At 42.8% G+C, this 26,854-nt stretch overlaps 1 protein-coding gene across 1 annotated transcript in view; it reads right to left on the minus strand.

Moving 5' to 3' along the window:
* The window catches only part of TNFSF8 (TNF superfamily member 8), a 29,590-nt gene extending 25,747 nt beyond the window's left edge, over window positions 1-3,843 (minus strand). The window contains exon 1 of the mRNA XM_002720514.5: window positions 3,330-3,843. Within this exon, the coding sequence (XP_002720560.1) occupies window positions 3,330-3,524 (195 nt within the window). The 5' untranslated portion in view covers window positions 3,525-3,843. The remainder of the gene's footprint in view (window positions 1-3,329) is intronic.
* Window positions 3,844-26,854: the final 23,011 nt, after the last annotated feature.

Consider the following 26,854-nt stretch of genomic DNA (forward strand, 5'->3'; position numbering starts at 1 on the left):
TTCTCATAGTTGATAGAGACAGCATCAGGTGGCACAAAATATTGACACTTGGCTGATCTAGTTGAGCGTTTATACAAGTGTTAGCCATTCTGCTCTTCTATAGGTTTGAAAATTTTCAAAGCAACACTTTGAGCTGAAGACATGTTCCTAATTTTTGGAGGACTGGCTTTCATTTAGCTCTTCTGCAAACCCCTTTCCCTTCCTCAGCAGAAATTTCCCTCCGTCTCCTCTGTTCCAGGGCATTCTTCCAGGAACCGGAGCCCCTCTGCCTATTTGGGTGTTCCCCTCCTGGTCCAGCTCTGCACTTGCTCCTAGGAAGATTCTCAGTAGGTTTATTATTGATAGATGGAACACATGTCAGTTGCAGAGAGTAACTGGTAGAAGAAAGTTTCTCAAGGCATTTCAACTCATCCTCACATTGTATCTGAGCTTTTAAACTAACCAAACAAATAAATAAAAAAAAAACCTCCACAGTACTGTCACTGCCACCGCCACCACCACCAATCACTACTATCAACAGGCAGTCAGCCCCACTGTTGGTGGGGGAATCTAGGGTGTTACTGTAACAATAAACTTTTCTTTTTTAAAAAGAACATTCTTTGCTTATAAAGAGAAAAGAGTTAGTAGCATTCTCTTTGTTTCTTTTCTTTTTTCTTTTTATTTATTTATTTTTTTTGACAGGCAGAGTGGACAGTGAGAGAGAGAGACAGAGAGAAAGGTCTTCCTTTTTGCCGTTGGTTCACCCTCCAATGGCTGCTGTGGCCGGTGCGCTGCTGATCTGAAGCCAGGAGCCAGGTGCTTCTCCTGGTCTCCCATGAGGTGCAGGGCCCAAGCACTTGGGCCATCCTCCACTGCACTCCCTGGCCACAGCAGAGAGCTGGCCTGGAAGAAGGGCAACCGGGACAGAATCTGGCGCCCCGACCGGGACTAGAACCCAGTGTGCCGGCGCCACAAGGCAGAGGATTAGCCTAGTGAGCCGCGGCGCTGGCCTTCTCTTTCTTTCTAAAAACTGTCTGGAGTCCTTGAAAACCTCCTGATCCTGAACCTTGCTCTAACCTCTTGGAATGTAACCATTTGCATTTTCTCCTTGGTCTAAGTAAACCTAGTCTGGTGTACATAACAGAGATGTCTTTAGGGTTGAGGGCCTGGAGCCCCCTTGAGAGGTAAACACCTGCCCTTGGTGCTAACCTAGGAGCCTATGTTATGCAGTTCTCTTGTTATGCAGTTCTCTGTCTCTTGAGTAGGTAAGTTCCATTGCCTTTTCCTTTGCTGAGTAGATTGTGTGAAATTTCATCCTGATTCCATTGAAATCTCTTACAGTCGATGTCTATGCATGCACTCTTGTGCTTACTCACTAATAAATCACTTTTCTTTCTATATCTATGTGAAGATGTATCTCTTTGTTGGTAGGATATTTTACTTCCTCCAGAGTTAACTGGTCTAATCTCTTTGGAAGCTTAGTGACAACTTTTATACAAGTGAAAATACACATTCTATTCCTGCCATCAGGAATTTATCCTACAGCTACACTTGTAGATGTACCCAGAGGGCAAAAACTCTGTAGAACAGCAGAGATAAAATAAATTATGAAGCATTTGTGCAACAGAACACTATGCAACTCTTTAAAAGAATGAAGTGCCCTGCTATGCCTTGACATAGAAGGGTCACTAAGTGAAACTTCAAATGAGTAAAGCAAGGTACAGAAATCCAGGCTTATTCTAGGGATGCATGTACTATGCACAGAGTTTTGGAAAGATATACAGCACCCTGTTCCCAAATGGTGTCTCAGTGAAGATGGACTGGTGGTAGATGGGTGTGGGATGTACAAGAGACTTTCACATTTCTTTCTGTCCCCTTATTTACTGGTTACTTAAACCATTTCAATGTAATATTTTATAATTAATACATTGATTTAATTGTAAACACTAGTAAAACAAAACACAACCACTACAGAAACTTAAAGAAATCACTAGAAAGGATGTGTCCTAAGTAATGCAAGAATAAAGATTGTGTTGGTCATGTTTGTGACGCTATAGTCAGTGCTTAGAACAATGTCCTGTATACAGTAGATCCTCAGTAAATATTTGAGATTGAAGCCAAAGTTCCCTTGTGTCTTTCCCAAGGAGTTTGATCTTGCAGCTATTTGATGTTGAAGTTGAGCTCAAGGTGATCTTTGCTGATTTTCTTGCTTGCCTAGATCTTCTCTCCATCCTTTTGCTCACCCTGTTCCACTGACCAGGAGTGCCCTCTCCTCTGATCTCCCCTTTCTACCCATTTCTGAGCCCACCTGAAACTCTGGCCTCCAGTGAAGTTCTTCTTAACCCACACTGGGAAAAATGCTCTCACTTCTTCACTTGCAGTCTCTTGATAGTTCTATGTGTCTACCTTCTATTTTCTTAAATGTACCAATATCAACACTTCACCTCATTAAAAACATTCATGAGCAATCTGCGACACCCATTCAGCATATTGTAACACACCCTGGTGGATTCTCTGAAGACACCCATTTTCTAAAACAAGAAGCAACTTCTTTCGTGTTCTCATCTAAGAGAAACAAATATCCCCATTTCCTTCAAGCAGAGCCAGTCTCTGGGAACAGTTTGATCCTGTGCAGCGTGCACCTTACCAGCACATAGCATTCTGAGCAGTCTCAGAGGCAACAGGTGCTGAAAACCCTCTTCTCTCTCTCTCTCTCAGCTTTGTGCTTCTTGCAACACCCTAAGCTCTTCAAAGCCCTGGTTTGCCAGGAAGCTTTTGATTTGTCTTGTGGGCTTTAATGCTGAAATGCCCACAGTTCTCAGGAACTCTTTTCTTCTAGATACGGACTTTGGAACTTAGCTCCTAGTTTTAAAGAAAGAAAAAAATCCTCCTGGCAATGGATGAGGCAGAAATCTCAGGAGTCCCCAGACGGGGAGTAGAGAGCCTCCAGGTCCCATCTGAGGTCCTTGGAGACAGCAGCTGTCAGATTCCTCTCCTTGACTTGGGTCTCTGCCCCAGCATCTCAAGGTCAGTAGCTTCTTTGTGCTCTTTTGGCAGATTTGGAAAGTTTTGAGTTGACAGTCCAACAATGTTTCTCTCTGAAAGCCAAGTTATTTCAGAGAGTTCAGTTCCTGTTTCTTTTTTCACTTTCTATTATATATATATATATATACACACACACACACACATATATATATTCACATCCATAATATACAGTTGTATAGAATATGTATTACATACACATTATTTTTTGCTCTCAACTAGTTAATAAATTTGTCCCGGGCTGGAACTCAGTGGAGGAAGCTGGGTGCAGCTGGGAAAGGAAAAGCAAGCCAGAGGAGTTCACTTACCGCTCTGCGAACGACCAGTACCATGAAGGTTGCCACGGTGAAGACAAGGCACAGAGCCAGCAAGGCTGTGGTGAAGCAGAAGTAGCTGCGGCTCCTGGGTCCCCAGGGGCCAGCTGCAGGGCCGGCGGGCACGTGCATGGCCGCCTCTGCGGAAGGGGGCCCTCGCTGGAGTGCCTGCTGCAGCCCTGGCTCCATGCTTTATATAATCTTCCCCACATCACACCTTATCTCTCTTCATCTGACTCGGTTCTGGGCTCATCTCTGTTCCAAGAAGGATTCTCCCCCTGCATCCTGGATCACGTGACTTGGAAAAAAAGCTTCACCGGCTGCTGCCTGGCCCAGAAACTGCTCTCTGGGGGCGTGAGGCGAAAGGCGGCCGCAAGGGTGGGGGAGAGGCTCATTTTTCATAGCCTGGGATTAATTTGAGTGCAGAGACACTGCTGCTACAGAGAAGGTGGCTGATGTCAGAGGGTGTGGAGGAAAGTGACGGTTCCCCCTACGCCTGTGTGTGTCTGTGTGTGCGAAAAAATGACTTCTGCTTCCTGAGACTCAGCCCCCAAACTGCTTCCTGCTGCACGAGTGACTCCTTGGCTTTGGCGAGGCCGTGCCTCAGAGGACCTCCTGTGGGGGGGGGGGGGAGGGACGGTCTCAGAGGCTGGATTCCACGGGCTGCCTTGGACTCCTTGGATTCCTTGGACTGACCCCAAAGAGCTCACTTGGGTAGACTGCAACTGCTGATAACTGGGCATGCTCCCAGTTATCTGGAAAGGTGGCCCCCAGAACTGAGGAGTGTTATCCAAAGGGAGACAGGCAAAATGAAATCGAAGGGCAGTTTTAGAGGCTATTAGACAGTGGGAATCCGGAGACCCTGATGTTTTCAGCAAACACCCTTAGAGTGTCTTTTGATCTCATGAACCCGAGCAAACCATGAAAAGTGCAAGGAATTAGTGGTGGCAGTAGGGGAGTGGGGAGGCAGTGTGGTGTGAAAATGCAGGGTGTGTGTATGTGTGTGCTTTGTGGTGGGCGGGTATTTGTGTTGTGTGTTCTGTATGGTGTATGTCTGCAGGCTATGTTTGTGATGTACGTTATGTGCCATGTGTGTTGTGTGTATGTGAATGTGACAGTGTGTGGAGTGTGCATACATGTATGTGTGACTACTGTAATTGAACTCCAGCTGTCTCGGGCACAGTGCTAGGGGCTCTGCGTATGGCCTCACTCCACCCTTTGAGGCAGGTGACATTTCTTTTCTGCAGATGGGAGGATTGAGGACTTGAGAGGCTGAAAATGATCCCAATCAAAGTCACAAATGCTGATCAATGAAAGCAGTTGGGTGCATATCCAAACCTGCCGGTCCCCAAGGTCCTTACTTGGTCACTTAGGCTTTAGTGCATTTGAAGGTGGGGAGTCTGAAGTCTGGTCTCAGCCTTTCCCCCTGTCAGCCTTGCTTCCTTGTACCCATCAACATTATAGTCATGGTGAAGATCAAATGAAGTGGTTTGAGGTTACTCCATGAATGGGAATAGACTTGGCCGATGGTATGCAGCGATTCCTGTTAAACATCCCAAAGAGTGCCCCGGGTCAAGTCTGGAGTTTGGATAGCTAGGTTCTCTGGGGGCCAAGCTGAGTCACTTTGTGATTACTAATGAAAATATTAATCACTGCAGAGTTGCTGCCTCCAGATGTGGGTCTTGGAAAACTGCATTGGGTGTCCCTCTGCAAGTAGCCCAGATTTGACAGCACTCCTCTCCTTTCTGCTCACTGCCCAGCTGTGTGTATCTCCGGGAACCAGTGGCGAGCCCAGCACTTCCCTAAGGAACTGTCTGTGTTCAAAGCCATACTTGCATTATTGTCATTAGTGCTGTTGCATCACCTGAGTTAGGTCAGATGTTCAGAGTTGGTCTTGGATATCCCTTCCTGGTGAATCTATAACATCATGAAATGGGGAAGTGGAAGAGGCGTCAAGAGATGAACTATTTTCTTGTGCTAAACAGAGTGATAGGCGGTATACATCCATTTTTTAGCCAAGTGTTCTTGATCCTAAGTTGGGCTTGATCTTGGAAGAAGTGTGTGTGCACATTTCATTTGTTTTGGTCAGTGAGGTGGGCCTGTGTTTTTTGGGGGTGTGCAACTGTCTCTTTGGAGAGAAGATTGTGTAGCCTGGTGGGCATGGACAGTGAGTGGGCAGCAGGGGCTCTGTGGACTGCTGAGAACAGGCTGTTCCCTTGGCCCTCTCGGTTCAGCCTCTTTGATCAAAGTGGAAAACTTCTGATTGTTGAATGGAAGCTGTGGGTGTTGAAAAATAAAAAGGCTTTGCTTGAACTTCAAGTCTTCCTGAAGGCCCGTGGGGCTGAGAAAGGCAGCGGAAAAAAAATGTTTGTCTTACAGTTACCCGTTTTGCATATAGTAGTACAATGTCCTCGCAGGGAAGGCTGACAAGGGGAAAAAAATCACCCTTTGTTTTTACTCAGAACCTTCTGAGCAGTTGAGATTTTTCAGAGCAGCTTCTAGGAGCCATAAGCCCAATCTCACTGTGTTTGTGGTGGCACTGCTCCACTCAGAAGCCTTCAGTGGCTCCTGCTTCTCAACTCCTGTCTGCTTTTCAGCTATTCCAGTATCCAGCCTGGTGAATCCAAGGTCCATCCCCTGCGCCATCTGGCTCCTTTCTCTCTTCTGTAGCTACCCAGGGTGTGGATGGAAGGGGGTTTGGTGAATAAATTTTTTTTTTCTGAGAGGGTTGCAGATCCTTTTGGGAGATAAAACTATACCAAGAGTATTAAAATATGAGAAAGCAGAGCTGCCGCTCTGGCTGGAGCAAAGTGGTGACAGACAGCAGGGCTGGGCCCAGCCTTCTTAATCACTCTATCCTGGACTATGGGTTCTCCAAGATGAACAAAAACCTAGAAATTTGTGATTTGGCTTAAATCTCTCATTCCTCCAAGGGGGAAACCACAACCCTGACATGGAGATGACTTGAGAGAGTTCCCATGGGAACAGGTAGAGACAGGCTTAGTGCACTCTGTTCATTCCATGCTCTCTGCTAATATTTCAGACCTGTCCAGGTTCTTCTCTTGTTTTCCACTCCCTTCGACTGCTTCTGTCCTTCTTGTCCATCAAAACCCTTGCTGGCCTGTCTGACCTCCTCCAGGAAGACCTGCATGGGTCTCAAGCCCACCAGTATCCTTTCTCCTGAACTCTTTATTTCCATGGCACTTGACCTATTGAGCTATCAAATGTGTGAACATCTGGGAATTTTGCTTCCCTTCCGCCCCCAAGACTGAGAGTCCCTGAGGAGAGTTTGCGCTTTCTCAGTCTTCTGATGCCTTGTTCTTGGTGCGGGGCCTGTATATGGGCAACCCTTAATCAATGCTTGTGTTGACATGGGTGTTGCTAGAGAAAGTTCTAGAAGTGTAGTTTATGCAAAGGAATTAGGATGTGTGATGGCATTTTTGCCCTCACTTCTCAGCTGTCCCCCATTTCCCTGTCCTCCTCCAGATGACTGGCCTGACTGCTCACCAGCCTGGCTCTGCAAGGATGTCCTCAAGCTCCTTTTAGTTTGGAATTAGTGGTCGAGATGTGGTTGTGGCACCTGAGACTCAGTGGGCAAATGGAACTAATCTGTCATTTCTTCAAGAGGAAACCCTACTTTGAGAAGATGAAGAGGAACAAGCTACTGGCCTCCCTCCCCTACTTCCCCATACAGTCTGTGGTTTCAAAGTACGGTTCCTGGACCAGCACCACCAGAAGCACCACTACCAGCAGCAGCATCTGAGAACTTGGCAGACTTCAGTTCTCACTAGAGCCACTGCATCAGAAACGCAGGCCTAGGTCTGGTAATCTGTGTTTTAATAAGCACCCTAGCAAAACTTATGATTCTTGAAACCACCTGAAAAACAGTGGTTTAGGAAAATAACTTGCCTAACTTCCAGAAAGAAACCCCAAGTAATCATCTGGTCTGTATTCTGGCCTTCGAGCAGGTGAATTACTCCTCCATGGCGTAGATGAGAAAACTGGGTCATAATAAAGCTATTGTCCATGTTCAGGTAGCACTGAGTAAGTGAGGTATGAAGCCAAGTTCTTCCTCTTGGTTGAGCATTCTTTCTAACTTCGACTGTGTTAGATAGTAGGGTCTAAAATAGAATTGCTCATGCAGATAAAGATGTATTTAGAAAACAACTGTGATAATTTTATTCCTTTGAAATTCTCTTATAATTACTTTACATGGTAGAATTTTTTTTAAATTGTTGTATGTGAGAGAAGGACAGATAGCCCCAGGGCATGTTCAAGCAATAAAATAAGCAATTAAACTCCTTTTTGAACAATGAGGGTCATGTCTCATTAACTGCAGGGTCCTTGGTCTTGCTGGGGCTCCTTGAAGAAACTGGGCATTGCCGTTGAGCCATAGTCCACCTCCCTGAGAAGACTTTGTGAAGACAGGTGTAATGGGGGCACATTTAGAGCAGGGTCAGAAAACCATGGCCCATGAGTCAAATCCAGCAGTCACCTATGTTCATAAATAAACTTTTATTGAAACACAGTCATGTGCATTTTATTAGTGAATTGTCTATGGCTGCAAAGCCACTAGAACAACAGAGTAAAGAAGTTGTGAGAGACATCACAGTCCCAAAGTCTGAAATGATTTTTTAAAAAAATATTTAGACCTTTACAGAAAATGTTTGAGGCCTCTGGTTTTAAAATCAACTCAGAACCCAAAATTAAGGCTGGAAACCAACAGGAATTTGGCGAAGAGAATAAAATACTTGCTTTAGACTGATCTGTTAATTCTTTAGTAAGGTCTACATTGCTAACTCACGCTGTCACATAAGAAAATGCTTTGTGGGATTCTGTCATTGTAGAGGAGTTGTCTGTCCTGTTCTTGTGTGATAAAAATAGACTACTGGAGAAGACACAGGAGCCCAAAGGGGGCAAGGCAGAAGACATCTGGGAGAGAGAGAGAGAGATAGGTGTAATTCCAGCATTGGGTAGATTTGTGTGTGCATATTGATAAACTGTTTATTTGTATTACTAAGCATACATACCAGGGTACTTCAGAAAGTTCATGGATTGGGGCCGGAGTTGTGGCATATTAGGGGAAGATCTGCCTATGATGTTGCATCCCATATGGGTGCTGGTTAGTGCCTTGGCTGTTGCACTTCTAATCCAGCTCCTTGCTAATGGCCTGAGGTAGCAGAAGATGGCCGAAGTGCTTGGGCCCCACCTGTGGGAGACCCAGATGAAGCTCCTGGCTCCTGGCTTCAGCCAGGCTCAGCCCTGGTTGTTGCAACCATTTGGAGAGTGAACAGGCTGATAGAAAGTCTCCCTCTCTCTCCCCCTCTGTCTATCTGTCTCTCTCTCTCTGTGTAACTCTGACTTTCATATATATTTCACATATTTCAATAAATCTTAAATCAGTAATTTGGTGGACAAAAATGGAATTGATAGATGTTTGTTTTGGTGCAGGACATTTTGAAATCCATGTATTTTTTTTTTCAAAATACACATCTTCCATGACCTTTGTGAAGATATCTCATGGTGTGTGTATGTACATTTACATGCATGCAGACACATGTACACACATATATGGTAATCCTGTCAACTTGAAAAAAGATTCTGAGGTGTGGGCATTTGACACCATGGTTAAGGTGCTGTATGGGAACCTGCATCCCATGTCATTGTGCCTGGGTTTGAGTCCTGGCTCCACTCCTGATTCCAGCTTCCTGTTAAGATGTGCCCTGGGAGACAGCAGATGATGGTTCAAGTGGTTGGGTTCCTGCCACCCACATGGAAAAATCTGGTTTGATTTCCTAGCTCCTGGGCATTTGAGGAGTGAGACAGCAGATGGGAGGTCTCTCTAACTGTCTCTGTCTCTCTGCCTCTCAAATAAAATAAATAAAGAAAAAAGTTTTAGGTAACAAAATAAATGTTTAGATATTTAATAATTGGAACTATTAACACAAGGTAAAATATAGAGTTGAGATATAAATGTAGAAAGTAAACATAATAAGAAATGCACCCTGACTGATGGCAGTTTCATCAGTTGAGTATAATGTATATAAATATGCGCTTCCTGGCAACCATTGCAAAGGAAGAAACACATTGGATTGCATAACTCTCTTTGATCATAAAAAGTAAATGAGCACAAAAAGAAACATAAACACTTTTCTGGTTGTATGGCAACTTTGAAATATAAAACATATTCTGAAACGCCAGGAGATTATCATCTATTTAATTTAATGCATGTCATTGCAGTAAATTAGAATAAGAAGTCAATCTTAGCAAGTAAAAATCCTGGAACATTTAAAAAGCAATGTAGTTTAATGATTTTTAATGATGCAGGACTAATAATAAGTGAATATTGGGGAAGTGAGTGATTCAAAGAAGAACATCACTTTCCTTGCCTCTGGAACAATTTTAGGATAAGAAAACCCTAGTGGTGAGAGGGTCCCTGGGAACTCCATCATCTTTCAGTGGATAGATGAGTGCTCTATTTTGCAGCTCCAAGGAAAGTTCCATCTATGGTTAAACGCTGGATCCAGCAAGGGAGATCACCCACTGGGTGTTTGCAAGCCTACCATGTGCTGGGCCCTGCCAACATAATCTTGATGAGCAAGGCAGCATCATCCCTGCTTTTATGGGGCTCGTAGTAAAGTGAGTAGGCAGGGCGGCTAAAGTAAAGTAATGCCATTGCTGTTCACAACAGACAATTCAGGGTGTTAGGTGTTCACAGTGGCGACGCTGCTCAAGCTGATCTGTCATCCTCTAGGGGTTTCCTTGAGGCAAATGGACCTCTACAGTAGTTTAATGGGTAAGAATCCAAACTTCTACTAGGTCATTTCACTCCCTTCCTCTTCAAGTTTAAAATCCTTTGGCATCTCCCTTTGCCTCTGCGACCATGGTCAAGGATCCTCACAAGGCATCTCTGGCCTCCCCTAGGCTGTGTTTTCAGGCTGTAGTCACACTAAGTCCCCACCTGACCCGAGCCTCCCTGGCCCTTCCCCAACTCCCCTTTGCACAGATGGGTGGTCCTCACCACATCCCTGAATTCCTCTTCTCTTGCTCTGTAATTCACTGCAATTTTCAGAAGATAGTTCCTGCTGAAATAATCTCTGCTCTGTGCTCCCACCCTAAATTTCCAGTAAGAAATATATCCATCTTTCCTCTGTAGGATTTCATAGCACACTTCTACCTGAGGTCAATAGTGATTATTTTTAAGATTACACCAACTGTTTACATGTAGAGAGCTTATATTAAATACCAAGCATGCTGCCTTCATAATTTCGCTTACTCTTTGCAATCATCCCGTGAGTGCTGTCATTCCCACTTACCAGATAAGGAAACTGAGGCTTGGAATTGCCAAGTTCTTACTGTCATGAAGTGATGGAGCTAGCTATCTGACATAGATCTGCCCGACTTCAGAGCTCGCAGCTTTAACCACCGTGTGATTTGTATCACCTGTATTCTTGGTAGCTACTTATGTCTCTCCCCAGTGACACTGTAAGAATCTTGAGACTATAGCATATGACCAGTAATGTGCATGCCTAGCAGGTTCCCAATAAATGCTTAAACTATACGTTTACCTAGCAAATCCATTTCAGATACATAACATTGTAGGGAAACACCATTTGTTTAAGATTATTATTGTTATTGTTATTGCATTTTATAATGACATCGAAACATGAACCTGTCCCAGAAAGGAGATCCTTCTTCTTGTCTTTCATGCTCCAAATTCCTGTCTCCCTCCTCACTCCAGTTCTTGCCACTGAGTGTATACACACATGCCTGTCTTTGAAATAGCAGCAAACGGAGTTTATGGCATGTGAGTGGCTAAGGGAATTGATGCCTTCTTGGAACAGAGCCTGGACTATAATTGGTGTGCAACAAATTTGGATGAACAAATGTTATTTTGACAGAAGGGGAAAGGTAGGGAATGGGGAGGGAGGGATCTGAGTAAATTTCAGAAGTTCAAGATCTGAGATTATTTTGAAAAAAAGAATGGTGCATTTCTGACTCACCCTGTTCAACTTTTTGCATGCAGAGCCAAGCACCATCCTCCAGCTGTGCTAGATTTATGGGCTTTTCTAGGTGTGTAAGCAGGCACTGAAAATGTCCTAAAGTGTTGTTTCCTGATGCTAGTCAAGTCCGGAAGTGACCTTTTTCTCTTTGACGTGGGTTAAGTTACTGTTTTTTTCAATTTCTATGAAATTGGAAGCACGGTGGTTTTGATTTTCAAGTAAAAATCAATGTATCCCTGGTAGTTAGGGCTGCAGTGTAAACCCTTTCAGATTGGATAAGTACCTTAGCTGGGCAAAGGCACATCTCTGCAGCTGTGAAGGGACAAGCAGAGGAGAAGCAGGTGAATCTGGACAGAATGCAGCAATTCACTTTTCACAGTGACTATTTACTGGCAAGAAAGACAGAAAAGTCATGACCTAACTTTGCCTTAATAACAAACATGTAGCACACCAAGCAAGGAGGGATTGGTAGAGTGAAAATACGCAAGTGTGAGTGTCCTCCTTGTGTCCACGGGCAGAGGGGCCCAGGAGACGATCCTCAATGGTTGGGGGGAGGGTGGTGTTTCCAACAGTGCTGATCAACTGAACAACTTCAAATGAGCACCTTTCTGGGGGCATTTGTGCCCAATGTAGCTGCAGAACATCGTGGATTTTTGGAGAAAAGTTCAGAGAGGTGTTCAGGAAATTGCAAACCTGACCTCAAATGCCCTCCCCCTTCCTTCATGTTCAAAACAAACTTTTGCTGAACACCTGCACTGGGGGTAATTGCAAGCTTTGGCTGCAGCTACGTAGTCACTCCCAGTTGTTTTCATTGGTAATGTTGACAACTAGCATTTTCACTTTTCTTGTTGTATAAAAGTAGACAGTATAGCTTAAGACACTTTAGCCTACATCCTGGTACATAGTGGGAACTTGATTTACATTTGTTGGAAGTATTGGAGCATTTCTTTCGTTGACTGGAAGTGTTAATGCGCCAAGCTACATAAGCAAACCATTGTGCGGTGCATGACACATCCTCAAAACGCTCAAGAAAAAAGTGTACTATGAAAACCTTATACATGGATTTTAAAATATTTTGCACTGATGTGACTTATCTTTTAATTCCATTTTAGCTTGGGAGTCTTTTGTTTTCATATTGTGTGTGTGTGATTTGTCAAATATTGTATAAAGATGGAATTATTTTTATAAAGTATGTTCCAGAATATTCCACAACCCCTATGCATACAGAAGACTAAATAATAGATGGGATCATACTTACTATGCAGGAGTTCTTCAAGAAGTTAGTGGAAAGGCATATTATGAAAAACCTATGAATAGATTTCAGTTTTTGTACCAAAATAAGCTTCTCTTTCATTCCATTTTTCCATTTTCCAGTTTTTGAAGTTCCCTCGTTTGCAGCTTCCTATGTGTCATAGGAAAATCTGATATTTCCTTGTTTGAACACTAGGTTCTACCTTTCACTACCTCTTTCCCTGGAATGTAGAATATTTAAGAAATGCAATTAATTCCACCCTCTGAAACTAACCCACAGAGTGTCTGGCCCAGCCCTGTGCACCCTTTTCCTTTTTCTTTATAAAGTTGCTTTCTGGAGCAGCCCATTTGGTCCTTCACTTCAGAAAATATTAGGGTGGCTGACTAATAGCTGGATAGGCTCAAAACCCTCTATGGGAACTGAGAATGTGTGCAACCTCAATCCAAGGGCCTGGTAGTTTGGCACACTGTAGAAGATGATTCCTCAGCCCTTAAAGAGCTGGATCCTGGGTGGGGCTGGGAAAGGCTCTCTTGGCCTGGATCTCCTCCTGTGAACGCCTATCTTTGGTTTCCCTGTGTGTGTTTACAGATGGGTCCAAACAGAACAAAACCAGCTTAGCTCTCCTGGACTTCTTGGGATCAGGAGAATTCTCACCTCTAAAGCCATATCATTTTATTTTTCTTCTTTCTCTTGCTCTGATGTGACGGAGCTTGGTTAACATTTTTGGGAGGAGAAAATGAAGTCCAAATGTTAATACATTTAAAACATCAGGGAAATTATCATCCACGCTCCATTGGGAATGAGGACTAATTGATTAATTGTAGGCGAAAGTAGAGGGAATTAATCATCCTCACAGTCCTCTGGGGAACATGAGTAATACTGTGATTAAGTGAAAACTAGAAACAAGAAAAAAATATACATGAATATTGATTCAAGATGGCAAGGGGTAAGAACTTCATAAAGACTGGTCAGCGTCCACTTTCTACATGACTAGTGGTCCTAGTGCATGGATGCCCCTCTCTCTCAAACTTTAATTGTGTAGAGGGATTGCCTAATGAGCTTGTTAAAATGTGGGTTCAGTTTAGTAGTTCTGGGATGGAGCTGAATCCATTTCTAGCATGTTCTGGGGTAATGCTGATGCTTCCTCTCTAAAGACCATACTTTGAAAATCAGAGGGAAATAATAAAACACACACGACCTCAGTGGTCTCCTTGTACTTAGCCAAGAGGAGAGAGAATCAGGCATATCTCTTCAGTAGGAGTCTTTATGGCAATCGGAGGCTTACCAAACAAAAGGCAATGTTATGGTGGGATTTCTTAGTTAGATACAGGAGCCACTCTAGCTTAAAAGAGGGATCACTTTCCCCATTAGCAATTCCATTCCACCTTTGTCAAGGGATATCCTCCAGGCCATGCTGCTCAAGGTTGAACCACAGTCATCTTCCCATAGAGAAGGTGTGGACATTTGGTTAAGACATGTATTTTATGAGTATTCTCACAGATTTGTTTTTTGTTCCTGACCACAAAAGACCATCATAAAGTCTACAGAAACCTGTCACCTTTGCAGCTAGGGTGGGGCTGTGTGGCTAATTTGAAGCAGTAAGGTACAATGGGGACTTGTATGTTGGGTATTGTTCTAAGCAGCTACTCAGCTAACCAGCTACCTCCATGTGGAGAATCCAGTAAAGAGGAAGACATGTAGGGGATGTGCACCTCAGGGTAGAAGGAGAGCATTGGTATAGACAGAGAGAAATGTCTGGTAAGAATTGTGATATATTTTCTGTGAGATAGATAAATTAACCCTGTAATTTATTTTTTAAACCAGGATGTCTATAAGGCAAAAAAAGCTTTTATATTAATAACCACACTTCATTACATTGGGACAACAGGTATAAGTGGGGACTGTCCTAGTCAAACCACAACACACATGATCACCCCATCCATTTTGTTATCGTCCAACAAACTCCTCAGTGAAAACCGGGTGATTTACTATTGATTTTTACCATTCTGCTTCCTTGCATTAGTGTGAAAAATACTATGATGTGCAGCAGTACAAGTTAACCCTGAAACACCAGGAACTAAATAAAACAAGAATTAATTCCTCACTTATGAGAAGTGTTGTGGATGACAGGTGGGCTATGGGGGAAGAAGACACTGTGGAATATTGTACGTGTGATATTCCATGGGTCAGGCATGCGAGTGATTTATATCATTGCTATCTGTGTTCTGTTGGCCAGAGTACAGGATGTTGACCTCGATCCAAATACAAAGGAGGGTGGAAGATGTAGTCTTTTTGTTTATCCAGGAGAGAAAATAGTATGCTGAACACAAAACACGTTCTTTGCACACTCTTTTAAAACGGTGCTTTAATAATTGTATTATTTAAGATTAATGACCATATCAGTATAGGAAAGTGTCCCCTGCTCCTCCCCCAGACTGCATTAGTCTGCCCAGGCTGATATAATAAACTATCATACAGGGTAGCTTGAACAATAGATGTTTATTTCTCATAGTTCTGGAGATGATTGCAATGGCCAGGGCTGAGCCAGGCTGAAGCTAGGAGCCAGGAGCCTCATCCAAGTCTCCCATGTGTGTGGCAGGGGCCCTAACAGTTGGGCTATCTTCCACTGATTTTCCCAGGCCATCGGCAGGGAGCTGAATTGGGGGTGGAGCAGTTGTGCTATGAATGAGTGCCCACATAGATGTGAGCACTGTAGATGACAGTTTTACCTGCCACACCACAACGCCAGACCCCTCCCTTTCTAAAAATTTTACTGCATTTTATATATGACATCTGTTTCTCTTTTTAAAATTTATTTATTTTAAAGGTTATTAATATAAAGGTTCACTCCCCAAATGGCTGCAACAGCGGGAGGTCGGCTGATCCAAAGCCAGGAGCCAGGAGCTTCTTCTGGTTCTCCCATGTGGGTACAGGGGCCCAAGGACTTGGGCCATCTTCCACTGCTTTCCCAGGCACATTAGCAGGGAGCTGGATCAGAAGTGGAGCAGCCAGAACTTGAACCAGCGCCCATATGAGATGCCAACATTGCAGGTGGTGGTTCTACCTGCTACACCACAGCACTGGCCCCAGATGACACCTATTTTTTGCCAAGGCCCTGATTAATGTATGAGAGAGCTTTGAAAAGTTTATAGAAAGCTGGAATTTAAGGATAATTTTATTTTGGTAACAAAAATTTCAAAATCCAGGCAGATTCTTCCCAATACACATTTTTATGAGTTTTTTGAAGATACCTAATATGCTTGGATTTTCATTTTTCTTGCAACAAAGTAATATCTTTTAATTCCATTTTCCATGAGCTTTTTGCAACCCCTTATATATTCCAGAGGATCTTTTTGAGGGTGTGGCATTTTCCATTGAAACCTGAAATGTCAGAAATTTTGTGTGCCATGCAGTTAATGAGAGGAAATGAGTTTTAGAAATAAGGAAGAACCTGTGTGAAGGCTTCAAGATGACAAAGAACTGCAAACTCCTATGTTCAAGTGACAGGTAGGGGCAGGACAGTATGTGTAAAGACAAAGAAGATGTAGTATTGGATGAGGCTGGAGAAATACACCAGGACAACAGATATTTTAGGCTTGGGTTTAATCTGAGTGCAATGAAAGACACTAAAGGGATTTAAGCAGGAGAGGGTAATGATCAGACTTGATCCATTAATCTACTTGCTTGCTCAAAGTCATTCAATAATACCTTATATATGTCAGGACATATACAGTGTATATGTGGGGGAATATATACAGAGTATAGGGTGGGGGAAGACAAATACAGAGGGATATATGGCATGACCCTCTCATCAAATAGTCTTGAAAGAGATACGGTATAGATATATAGGTAGCTAATATGATACAAGATATAAGTAAGAGACAGCTCTAATGACAGGTGGTTTTCAGCTGAGAAGAATAGAGAACACTTGCAGGGTTAGTGTTTGGGTCATCAACAGATATATGTATCTTTGATATTGCTAATGGGAAGCATTTCAGAGAAAGAGAATTGTATTAGGCAGAACTGTTCAAAGTAGTTGGTGTGTGTACTGATAAGAAACTTGCATCTTAATGTAAATCAATTTATTGCCTCCTTCATCAAGAGACCCTTGTAATGGTTCAGCTAGCATTTGAGGTAAAAGATAGAGGAATAGAGAGAGAAAGAAGTTCGGTAGGGAGGTTTCAGCCAGATCAGGTCATTGGAGAATGCAAATCCCAGGGCAAGGAGTTGGAACTTTACACTGTGGACAATGGTGAGACTTCAGATTTCTAAGAAAAATATAAAGTTTAGAGCTGTGTTTAAAAACTTAAACTTGCAGGACAGGGCTGGAAAGAGCCAGAGGAGTAAAAGAGAAGTGGCCAGAAATCCACTGGGGAAGCCCCTCTGGAGATTCAGTTCTCTTTCAATTTAACAAGAGCCGTTTTAGCTTTGAGATGATGGCTGTGGTCTAAGACATGTGATTATTTAGCTTCTCCCTCCCGTCTGAATTTCTGATGATGATGGCTTCTTTTGGAGAAAGCCAGGAATCTTTAATGAAATAAAACAGGAACCCTAAGAACAAAAGTGAATTGCAGTCTGCTAATTTTCACCTTGGCTTTTTGGGGTTGGTTGGGATCAAAGTGTCTATTTATTCTGTAATCTATGCAGAAACATTCACTGAATTATTAGCATCCAGTTTAGTTATGGATGAAAAAGATAAATTATTTTGACTAACAAAGGCCCAGTAAGATTTCTAGAAGAGAAAGGGGGAGGATAACAGCCAGCTGTAGGCAGCTGAGGAAGAAGGAAACTCACAGGCACATCTGGGTAAACTGATTAGCTCGTGTCAAGCAAATAGCTCAGTGTGGAAGCTAAGAGTGTCAAGGGAAGACACTTTCAGACTCTGGACAACTGAGTCTAGCTTTGGACAATAGGTGGCAGGTTGATTCTCTCTCCTGCAGTGCCCTTTCCTCATCCCCCAACATTTTCTTCGTTGGAGATTCCAGTTGCTGTAAAACTTATATGGGGTCAGGTAGACCTTGACACCAAGTGATGCTCAACCAATGCATGCCCTTGACTACACTTACACTCATGTGCATAGGCACACAGTGGTGACAAGTGCCTGGCTCATGTCAGAGAAACATGTAGTTAAGGGAATAGTGTTGGAACCAAACCTGGTGTTCCCATCTTACTGCTTCTTTGTTCAGCTTTGTATGACACCTTAGGACCTTCATCCCATACTTCAATCACATTTGTCATTAATATCCTGTCTGTATGACTTGTCCTTTGCCCATTGCACATTGTGGACTCTCTTCATTGCATATTCTCCTGTGTCAAACCCAGCCTAACGTTGCTATAATTCTAAAAGGCCATACTCCAAAATCATTCGGAAGTCACTTCCGTCCTGACACTGTTTCTGGTTCTTTTCTCATAGTGTTCGTTCTCCTCTAAATACTTCCTAAGATATTCATCAATGAATCATACACACACACACACACACATATATATATATATACAGCTTTTATTTGTTAATTTATTTAGCACACATTTCTTGAAAACCTATTTTGTTATGTAATGAATGCCCACCAAGTGCTGGAGGCTTTAAATACATTATTTCTTTACTACTTGAATGTTTCCTGACTTTTGCTACTGTTTCATAGATGAAGATATATAGGTGTGGGAATTTGTGTGAATTTCTAGGGGTCAGGCAGCAAAGCAGGTTAATGTGGTGACCACCTATTCTGGTTTCCTCTTGATGGAAAGGGTTTTGTGGATGTGTGGTTCCAGAGTCTTTGGCAAACCAGGATTCTTGGTCACCCTATTTGTGAGCCAACATTTGAAGCCAACTCTGCAATAGCCAAGCCCTGCTGCTTTAAGCCAGGGATGTCCAATAGAATTAGAATGTGAGCCACAATGTAAAGTTCTTATGTAATTTAAAAGATTCTAATGACCACCTTGAAAAAATAAAAAATAAATCAAAATATATTACTAGTAATACATCTATAGCAATCTATTGAAATATAATTTTAATATGTCATAAATATAAAAATTATTGATGAGCTATTTTAACTCTTTTTAACCCTTATTGAAATTTGGTATGCACATTCCTCTTACAGCACATCTTCATTTTGTCTCGCCATATTTCCATGGTTCCATGGCCATATGTGACTTGTGGCTTCATATTGGATAGTCTGGCTCTAAGCCATTATGGCAGCTGATGATGCCAGGCTCTGAGGATAGCAACTGGACATGGGGCAGCGTGTCAAGCCTCACTATAGTTACATAGTCATTATACAGACAAACACACAGACAGTTGCATTGCCACCTGATGGGACCAATAAAAGCTAAGTGCTGGGAAGCACAGGGGTTTGTGAAAATCTTCCTGAGGCAAATGAGGAGGCTCTCTGGAGAGGTGGCACTAAACATGAGTGAAGAAAGAGTGGGCCTTGGGGAGGACAGCTGAGCAGAGAGAAGAGGGTGGTTCAAATGGGCTGACACATTAGTGTGAGTGCTGAGTGGCAGAAGGTAAGGCCAGAAAGAGAGTCAGGGGGCCAGCGTTGTGGCGTAGAAGGTAAAGTGGTCATCTGGGGAGTGAACCAGAAGATGGAAGATTCTCTCTGTCTCTTTCTTTCTGTAGTTCTGATCTTCAAAAAAATAAATAAATCTACTAAAAAAAGAGAGACAGATACCAAATTGTGATGGACAATTCATGTCAGGAGGGAGACCCTTAGGGTAATGGGATCTTTTGGAAAGTGATGCTAGTTTAATCAGAATGTATCATGGATGCTTGGGAAAGATGAGGAAGAGGTGGGAGGCTGGGAGAATTTTTGGCTTCTTCTGCTACAATATTGAATGTTCCAGGGAGCGGGAAGACTTGCTCCTAGCAGGTGCTGTGAAACCACTTGCCAAATGAAACATGAGAAATGTGAAGGTGAGAAGGGTACTTGGGTCAAATGTATCACAGAGAAAGCTTTTCAGGACTGGTGGTGGCCTGCAAAGAGAGATTTCCGTGTGAGATTCCTGGGATTAGGAGTGACTGATAACAGAGGAGGAAATTGAATGGGCTGCGGCTGTGATCTCCGGTAAAGAATAATCCAGGACCTCAAGTGGGGGTAGCCAGAGACAGAGGCACATGGCCCTTTACTCTTTAGAGGTGAGCCGTGAGCACCAGCAGGAACTTCAAAAGCATAACTCAGCTGCAGCACCCAGCAAACTGGAAATGAGATTTGCTCCACTGATTACGGTTCTGCTGATTGTTTCTCAGGTTTAGGGAATGGCCTCTCGGCAAAGTGGTGCAGAGAAGAAAGAGGAAACATCAACAAAGACTTCCTGTATCTTAAAATAGGAGTCAACACTCTAGGCAAACAGAATAGAATCGCGCTAAGCTATTGGATGAAGAATCCAAATGAATTATTCACAAGGAATATTCAGGGGCAGAGTAAAATATTTAAGCAAGTCTAGCAGCTTTGAGTGACATCACTTTGGTTGTGTTACAGAGTCTCATAGGCCCTGAATCTGGGCTATGCATCCCAATGTTTAAGAACCACTCCTCTACCATACTAACGAACACTTCTTTATATATAATGGGAATAGAAACATTAACCACACACTCATACCTGCATGTGCACACACACACACGCATACACACACAAATTGTGATGGTTAAATGAAAGCACTAGTGTGAAAATATAATCTTTGAATAAGTAAATGAATTTTTCTTTATTGTTTTAATTAAATCAGTAGTTCTCAACACGTAGTCCAGGGACCCCTGAGGATCCCTGAGGCCCTTAAGGTATCCATGAAATCAAAACTATTTTCACAATACCAAAATGTTATGGACTTCCCTCAGGTTCATTTTATCACGAGTATAGGTAGTTTTCAGAGGTTTCAGGGTGTGATATTTGCAACAGCTTGAATGAAGAGGCAGATGTGAGAATCCATCTGTTTCCCACTAAGGCAGACATTAAAAATTTTGCAAAAGTGTAAGCCATTCTTCTTTTTTTAATACAGTTTTTTATAAAAGCATATCATTTATGTTGACATACAGTGGGCTTATTATTGTTAATTTAAAATGAAGTAATAATTAAAATTTAAAAATGTCTGCATTTTTATTTCTAGTAATCTATTTATAGATATAGCAACATATACATAAGTCCTTTGGGGTCTTCAATTTTTGAAAGACTAAAGAGTTTGGAGACCAAAATATCTAAGAAGCAGTAACTACATGAATGTTTAGGACAGATAATTAATTCAGTGCTGCTGATCCCAGTACAATAAAAATCATTTGTAATTAATCTTTATTAATTCTGACAAGAAAATGCCAGCAGCAATGATGTGGAGACTTCCTGCTGCTTTTAAAGGAAGCCAGAATTGATATGCAGAGGCTTAAGTGCTATTTTCCAAATATAATTACATCAGGACACACTTTAACCCAAGGGCATGGGATGTAAAATGTGATTATAACATGTTTTGTCAAATTGTAAGTGCTATTTCTTTAATAGAAGGAAAAATACTCTGTTTATGGAGGAAAATAAGAGGAAGTTCACCTGTTGGATTTCACATTTCCAGGTTCCTGCACATGGGCACGTGGTAATTTCATTTCTACAGAGTCTTAAAGGGGTACCACACAAAGCCCAAATTACCTGTGACCCTGATTCTGCCATCATCTGACTGCACAAAGTTGGGAAAATCACTTCTTCCCCAAGACCCATTTTTCCCATGGAGGTGGGGAGAGTGCATCTCCTTGGTCTCTTGAGAGACGGAAGTTGGAAACGGAAATGAGGAGAGGGTGAGAACAGTTTTGAAGAAACCAAGAAAGTGATGAAAAAGACCAAGACTTTGGATTTGGTTAAAGAGATGCCAGTAGGAGACTGGGGAGATGTTGTAGGGAATGTTGCATACAAAATTCCAGGAGGGATTAAGGAAAAGTAGGCAAGTATAGGAGCAAAACAGGCAAAAACTCAGATGCCAAATAACTGATGAGAGCAGGCAATCCACAGTGGACAGCTCCAAAGCAGCTAGGGACATTGAGAGGTTCCCTCTCTGGCTTAGGGCTCTTTGAGTAAGAAACAGATACAACTGGTTCAACTTTCTAACAATGCGGTAATTGTTTGTTAATCTGTGGATTCGTATCTGGCTTTTTGTGCAAAAAGCATGACAGAGAAATGCATTCCGAATGCTGATTATAGTCTTGAGATATTCATGTGACTCCTTTATGCTATCATATTCCAGTGATTCAGCGTTGCCTCTGGAGAGGATGTGAGTGCCTCCTGCTGGCTTGGCTGGTTTCTTCCTAAACCTTCTATATCCATATTCTCCCCTTCAATCAATCTCGACCACTCAAGACCTTTACATCTTGGTGGGGCCTGATCTTGCACCCAGGCCTTTGCACGTGGTAGTCCTTCTCCATGGAAGTTCCCTTCTCCCCAGCTGGCTGGCTGGCGAGCTTTCAAGTTCTTGGTGTAATGTTCTCTCCTTAAAACCATCTTTTCTGAAAACTCAAATAAGTTTACAGGTTAGCCATCTCTGTTATTCTTTCTCATAGCACCTTGTTTTGGGGTTTCATAGCACCTTGTTTTGGGGTTTCATAAAAATTTATTTATGTATTTGAAAGGGGGGGGGGAGAGAGAGAGAGAGAGAGAGAGAAAGAAAGAGAGAGAGAGAGAGAGAGAGAGAGGAATGAATTTTCCATTAGCTGGTTCACTCTCCAGATGACTGCAACAGCCAGGGCTGGGCCAGGCTGAAGTCAGGAGCCAGGAACTTCATCCAGGTCTCCCACATGGGCGTCAGGGACTCAAGCACGTTGGCCATCTCTACTGCTTTTCCCAGGCCATTACCAGGTTACTGGATCAGAAGTAGAGCAGCTGAGACAGGAACCGGTGCATGTGAGATGCTGGTATCACAAGCAGTGGCTTTACCTGCTATGCCACAACATTAGCCTGATACTAGGTTTTTATTTTTTAATTTTTTATTTTATTTTATTTTAATTAATTAATTAATTTTTATTTATTTTTTTATTTGACAGAATTAGACAGTGAGAGAGAGAGAGACAGAGAGAAAGGTCTTCCTTCCATTGGTTCACCCCTCAGATGGCTGCTATGGCCGGAGCTAAGCCGATCCGAAGCCAGGAGCCAGGTACTTCCTCCTGGTCTCCCATGTGGGTGTAGGGGCCCAAGCACCTGGGCCATCCTCCACTGCCTTCCTGGGCCACAGCAGAGAGCTAGACTGGAAGAGGAGCAGCCGGAACTAGAACCCGGCGCCCATATGGGATGCCGGTGCTGCAGGCAGAGGATTAACCAAGTGAGCCATGGCACCAGCCCTGATACTGGGTTTTTAAAAATCAATTACCACTTTATCAAATAGTATGCATACACAGTCCAAAGCATGTTGCAGGTTTGCAATGAAAGCAGCAGTGCCTGGCTTACTATTTCCTTCTTCGCTTGGTCCTGTCTATAATCTACCTCTCTGAGTTGTTTCTTCTGGACATGCCCCTATATTTCTAACAGATGTGCTTATACTGTTATCTATTGATTTATCAATGATAGACTTTTACTGACTTGTTACCATATTAGATGGAAATTTGGACATTTTGTACATCTCTTCATTTCTCCTCTCCTCTTCCCTTAATATTTAGATCATAATTTTTGGGTGAAGCAGAATCAATATTTCTGTTTTTATGATCATGCAAATAGTGTTCACTGCAGAGTTCAATTAGTGTGCTAGGATATTTTACTGTGTGACTTTATATTTCATGAGTTCAGAATGGCTTCTTTATCTCTGGTTGGTGTTGTTTTTCTGTATTTATTCTTATCTCTTTCCACACATTACATAAGATCAGTATTTCTTGCCCTTAGAGAATTTCTTTTTAATTTTAAAAATTATTTATATGAGAGGCAAAGTGACGGAGGTTTGGGAGGAGAGTTCCAATCTGCTTGTTCACTCCACAAATGCCTGCAACATCAGGGACTGAGTTGGGTGGATGCTGGGAGATTCAAATTCAGTCCAGGTCTCCCATATTGGTCTCAGGGATCCAACCGTTTGAGCCAGCACTGTTGTGTCCCAAGGGTCTGCATTAGCAGGAAATTGGAGTCAGGAGCCAGAAATTAGATATGCTAATATGGGATGTTGGTGCCACAACCAGTGTCTCAACTGCTAGACTAACTGTCTGCCTCTTTTCCTCTTTTAAGTCAGGGGATGACAAACTCCTTTCTGTAAAGGATTACATAGTAATTATCTCTAGACTTTCCAGTCCAGACAATCTGTCAACTCTTCAACGCAGCTGTTTTGGCCAGAGGGCAGTCAGACATGATACAACAGAGCTACAGACTGTGTGTAAATGAATAGGTGTGGCAGTATTCCAATAAAACTTTATTGACAGAAGCAGGTGGCAGGTAAAATTTGGTCCCTGGACTGTAGTTTGCCAGTCCCTGTTCTCCATGATAAAGTATGAGGGTACATCAAAGAGTTTGCAAAAAATTTTAAAAGATAAGTTCATTTTGGTACAAATCTTTTTGAAATTAATGCATAGGTTTTTCAGAAAATATATTTTTCATGAACTCTTTGAAGTATCCGTGAGTGCATCACATATTACCTTGTGCCATTTTTTATTTTCTTGCAGCCATTTCTGGAGCCCTCCGCTCAGTGTCTCTGCACTGTTGGTTTCGTTTAGGTTTTGCCAACATGGATTCCTAGGGTTCGGCTCCCTGCGCTGCTTTTGTGCTTTGGACTCTGTTCCTTGGGTTTTGTTCATCTTCCTCTTTCTTGCTTTATTCCTTTTTTTAAATGGATGACAATCTCAAGTAACTTCCTAAAAAAAAAAGTAGGGCCAGCGCTGTGGCACAGCAGGTTGATTCCCTGGCCTGGGGCACCCGCGTCCCATGTGGGAGCCAGTTCGAGACCCAGCTGCTCCACATCCGATCCAGGTCTCTGCTACGGCCTGGGAAAGCAGTAGAAGATGGCCCAAGTCCTTGGGCCCCTGCACCCACGTGGGAGACCTGGAAGAGGCTCCTGGCTCCTGGCTTCAGATTGGCGCAACTCCAGCTGTTGCGACCAGTTAGGAGGTAAACCAGCAGATGGAAGACATCTCTCTCTCTCTCTGCCTCTCTGCCTCTCTGCCTCTCCTTTCTCTGCATAACTCTGACTTTCAAATAAACAAAATCTTTTAAAAAAAAGTATATGAGTGGGAGGTATATGTTCCCTTTTATGTGCGTTAATAACTTAGCTAAATCACATATTTAAGAATTCTTCAGAATTTGGAAGTTTTCTCCCATCATTTTCTGACATCTAGCATTTCTGAAAGCAGCCTGACTACAGCTCTGATTTCTGTTAATATATAACCTTGATCTTCTCCTTTTATACTCTAACCTTAGTCTGGGAATGTGTAAGATCTTCCTTTATCCCTGGAGTTCTGAAATGCAGGGTGGTATCATGACCATCTTTGGTTCTCTGCCTTCCCTGTGTCCCCTCTTTGTGGCTGATGTATGTGAGTCCGAATTTCTTCAGGTAATTCCCCCAGAGACTAGCTCTCCTGTCTTCTGCCTGCTGTGTGGCTGTTAGGCTACATGGGGCCAACAGAGAATGTGAGGGTTTGACTCTTGCTGTGTGCAGCTACACAGCCCCATGTCTTGCTCTTTGTTTCTATGGGGTGTCAGGTCTTGGAGAGCTTCACCTTGTAGGTGTTGTGCAGGGTGCATGTGATTGATTATTTTTGGTATTCTCTTCTCCTGGCCCTTTAAGTTCAAGTTTTCTCCAGTCTGTTAAATAGGTCATCTATTTTTATCCTGCCTTCTAAACTTTGATTAAATTTTTGTTCATTTACACCTTAAAATATCTTTGTTGCTTATTCTACTGTGGGGAAGGAAAAGATAGAAATGCTTGTGAACAATCTGTCGTGTTTCAACAAGTAGTTCACAATTTGTCCTTCGTGAGTACATCTTCCCTTGTCTCAAAGGCTCTCCCACTAGGAAGAGGCTGTCTGTTCACCCCCTGCTTCCTTCTTGCCTGGCATAAAGTGGTCAACCTTGAAAGACTTGGGGATGAACCAATACATGGTGAAGGAAGCAGTTTGATGGGAGGAGGCCTCAGCTGAGGAGCCTGGGAGACAATGCTGGAAGAAGCTGAGTTCAGATCATGACGAACACTGAGTTCCAGCGCAAGGAGAGTGACTTTTTCCTGGTTGGAAGCTGGCTGATGGATTTGGCAGAGATGATAGAACTGATGGTCATGGTGCTAAGGTGTTTCAAATGAAGTGGTTTCAGAGACGCTTTTTCTGATTGCAGCATGAAGGTTAATTTAAAAGCAATATACATGTAGGGAAATAAGAAGGCATGAACTGGTAAATACCTGAGATCAAGAAAGAGTGGCTGGCAGAGAGTTTATGGTGATCAGTCTACAGGACTTCAGTTCTGATTCAAAGTGGAGAGTTAAAGATGATTCTCAATAACTGGTGGTTCTGTTAGCAGAAAGAAAGGACAATGCAAAGGATTTTGGGGGTGGATGAAGAACAGTAGATGATGGTTTTGTCACTGTTTTTTAAAGACTTATTTTTAATTTGAAAGAGAGAGAAAGAGATCTCCCATCCACAGGTTCATTCCCCAAATAGCCACAACAACCAGAACTGGACCAGGCAGAAGCCAGAAGCCTCAGTCTCCCACATGGATAGTAGGGGCTCAGTTATTTGGGCCACCTTCTGCTCCTCCCCTGGGTGCATTAGCAGGGAGCTGGATTGGAAGTAGAGCACCCATGACTCGAACATATATGGGATGCCAGGTTGAAAGTGGTGGCTTAACCAGCCCATTTGTCATCTTAGAGGCAGTAAAGGAACAACCAAACAGAAATGTTTAACAGGCAATTGGCTCTGTTACAAGTAGGACATGAAAACATAGATTAGGGGGTAGTTCTCATGGAGCAGTCAAAGGAGAGAATGACTTGAGGAAAGACGATTACTTGCTCAAGGTCATATAAATGGAAACTGGCAGACTCAGAACTTGGAGTCAGGCCTGTTTAAATACATAGCACATGTTCAACCACAAGATTGCACTGATGTCAAGATGCAGCCCAGAAGAACAGAAGCTGAGGATTACCGTGGGGGATGCAGGGGCCACTCACAGTTAAGAGAACAAGTGACTAATCAGCCCTTAAGGAATGTGGATCCAGCTGAAAAGCCCATGAGAGTATTTCAGGCATGGAAAGCCAAGACACTCTGGCAAAAAAAAAAAAAAAAAAAAAAAAAAAAAAAACCACCTAAATGAAAGATCTCCATGAGTGAGATCCCAGTGAAAAAGACA

The sequence above is a fragment of the Oryctolagus cuniculus genome, chromosome 1 (assembly GCF_964237555.1).
Source record: "Oryctolagus cuniculus chromosome 1, mOryCun1.1, whole genome shotgun sequence".
In the NCBI taxonomy this organism is placed as follows: Eukaryota; Metazoa; Chordata; class Mammalia; order Lagomorpha; family Leporidae; genus Oryctolagus; species Oryctolagus cuniculus.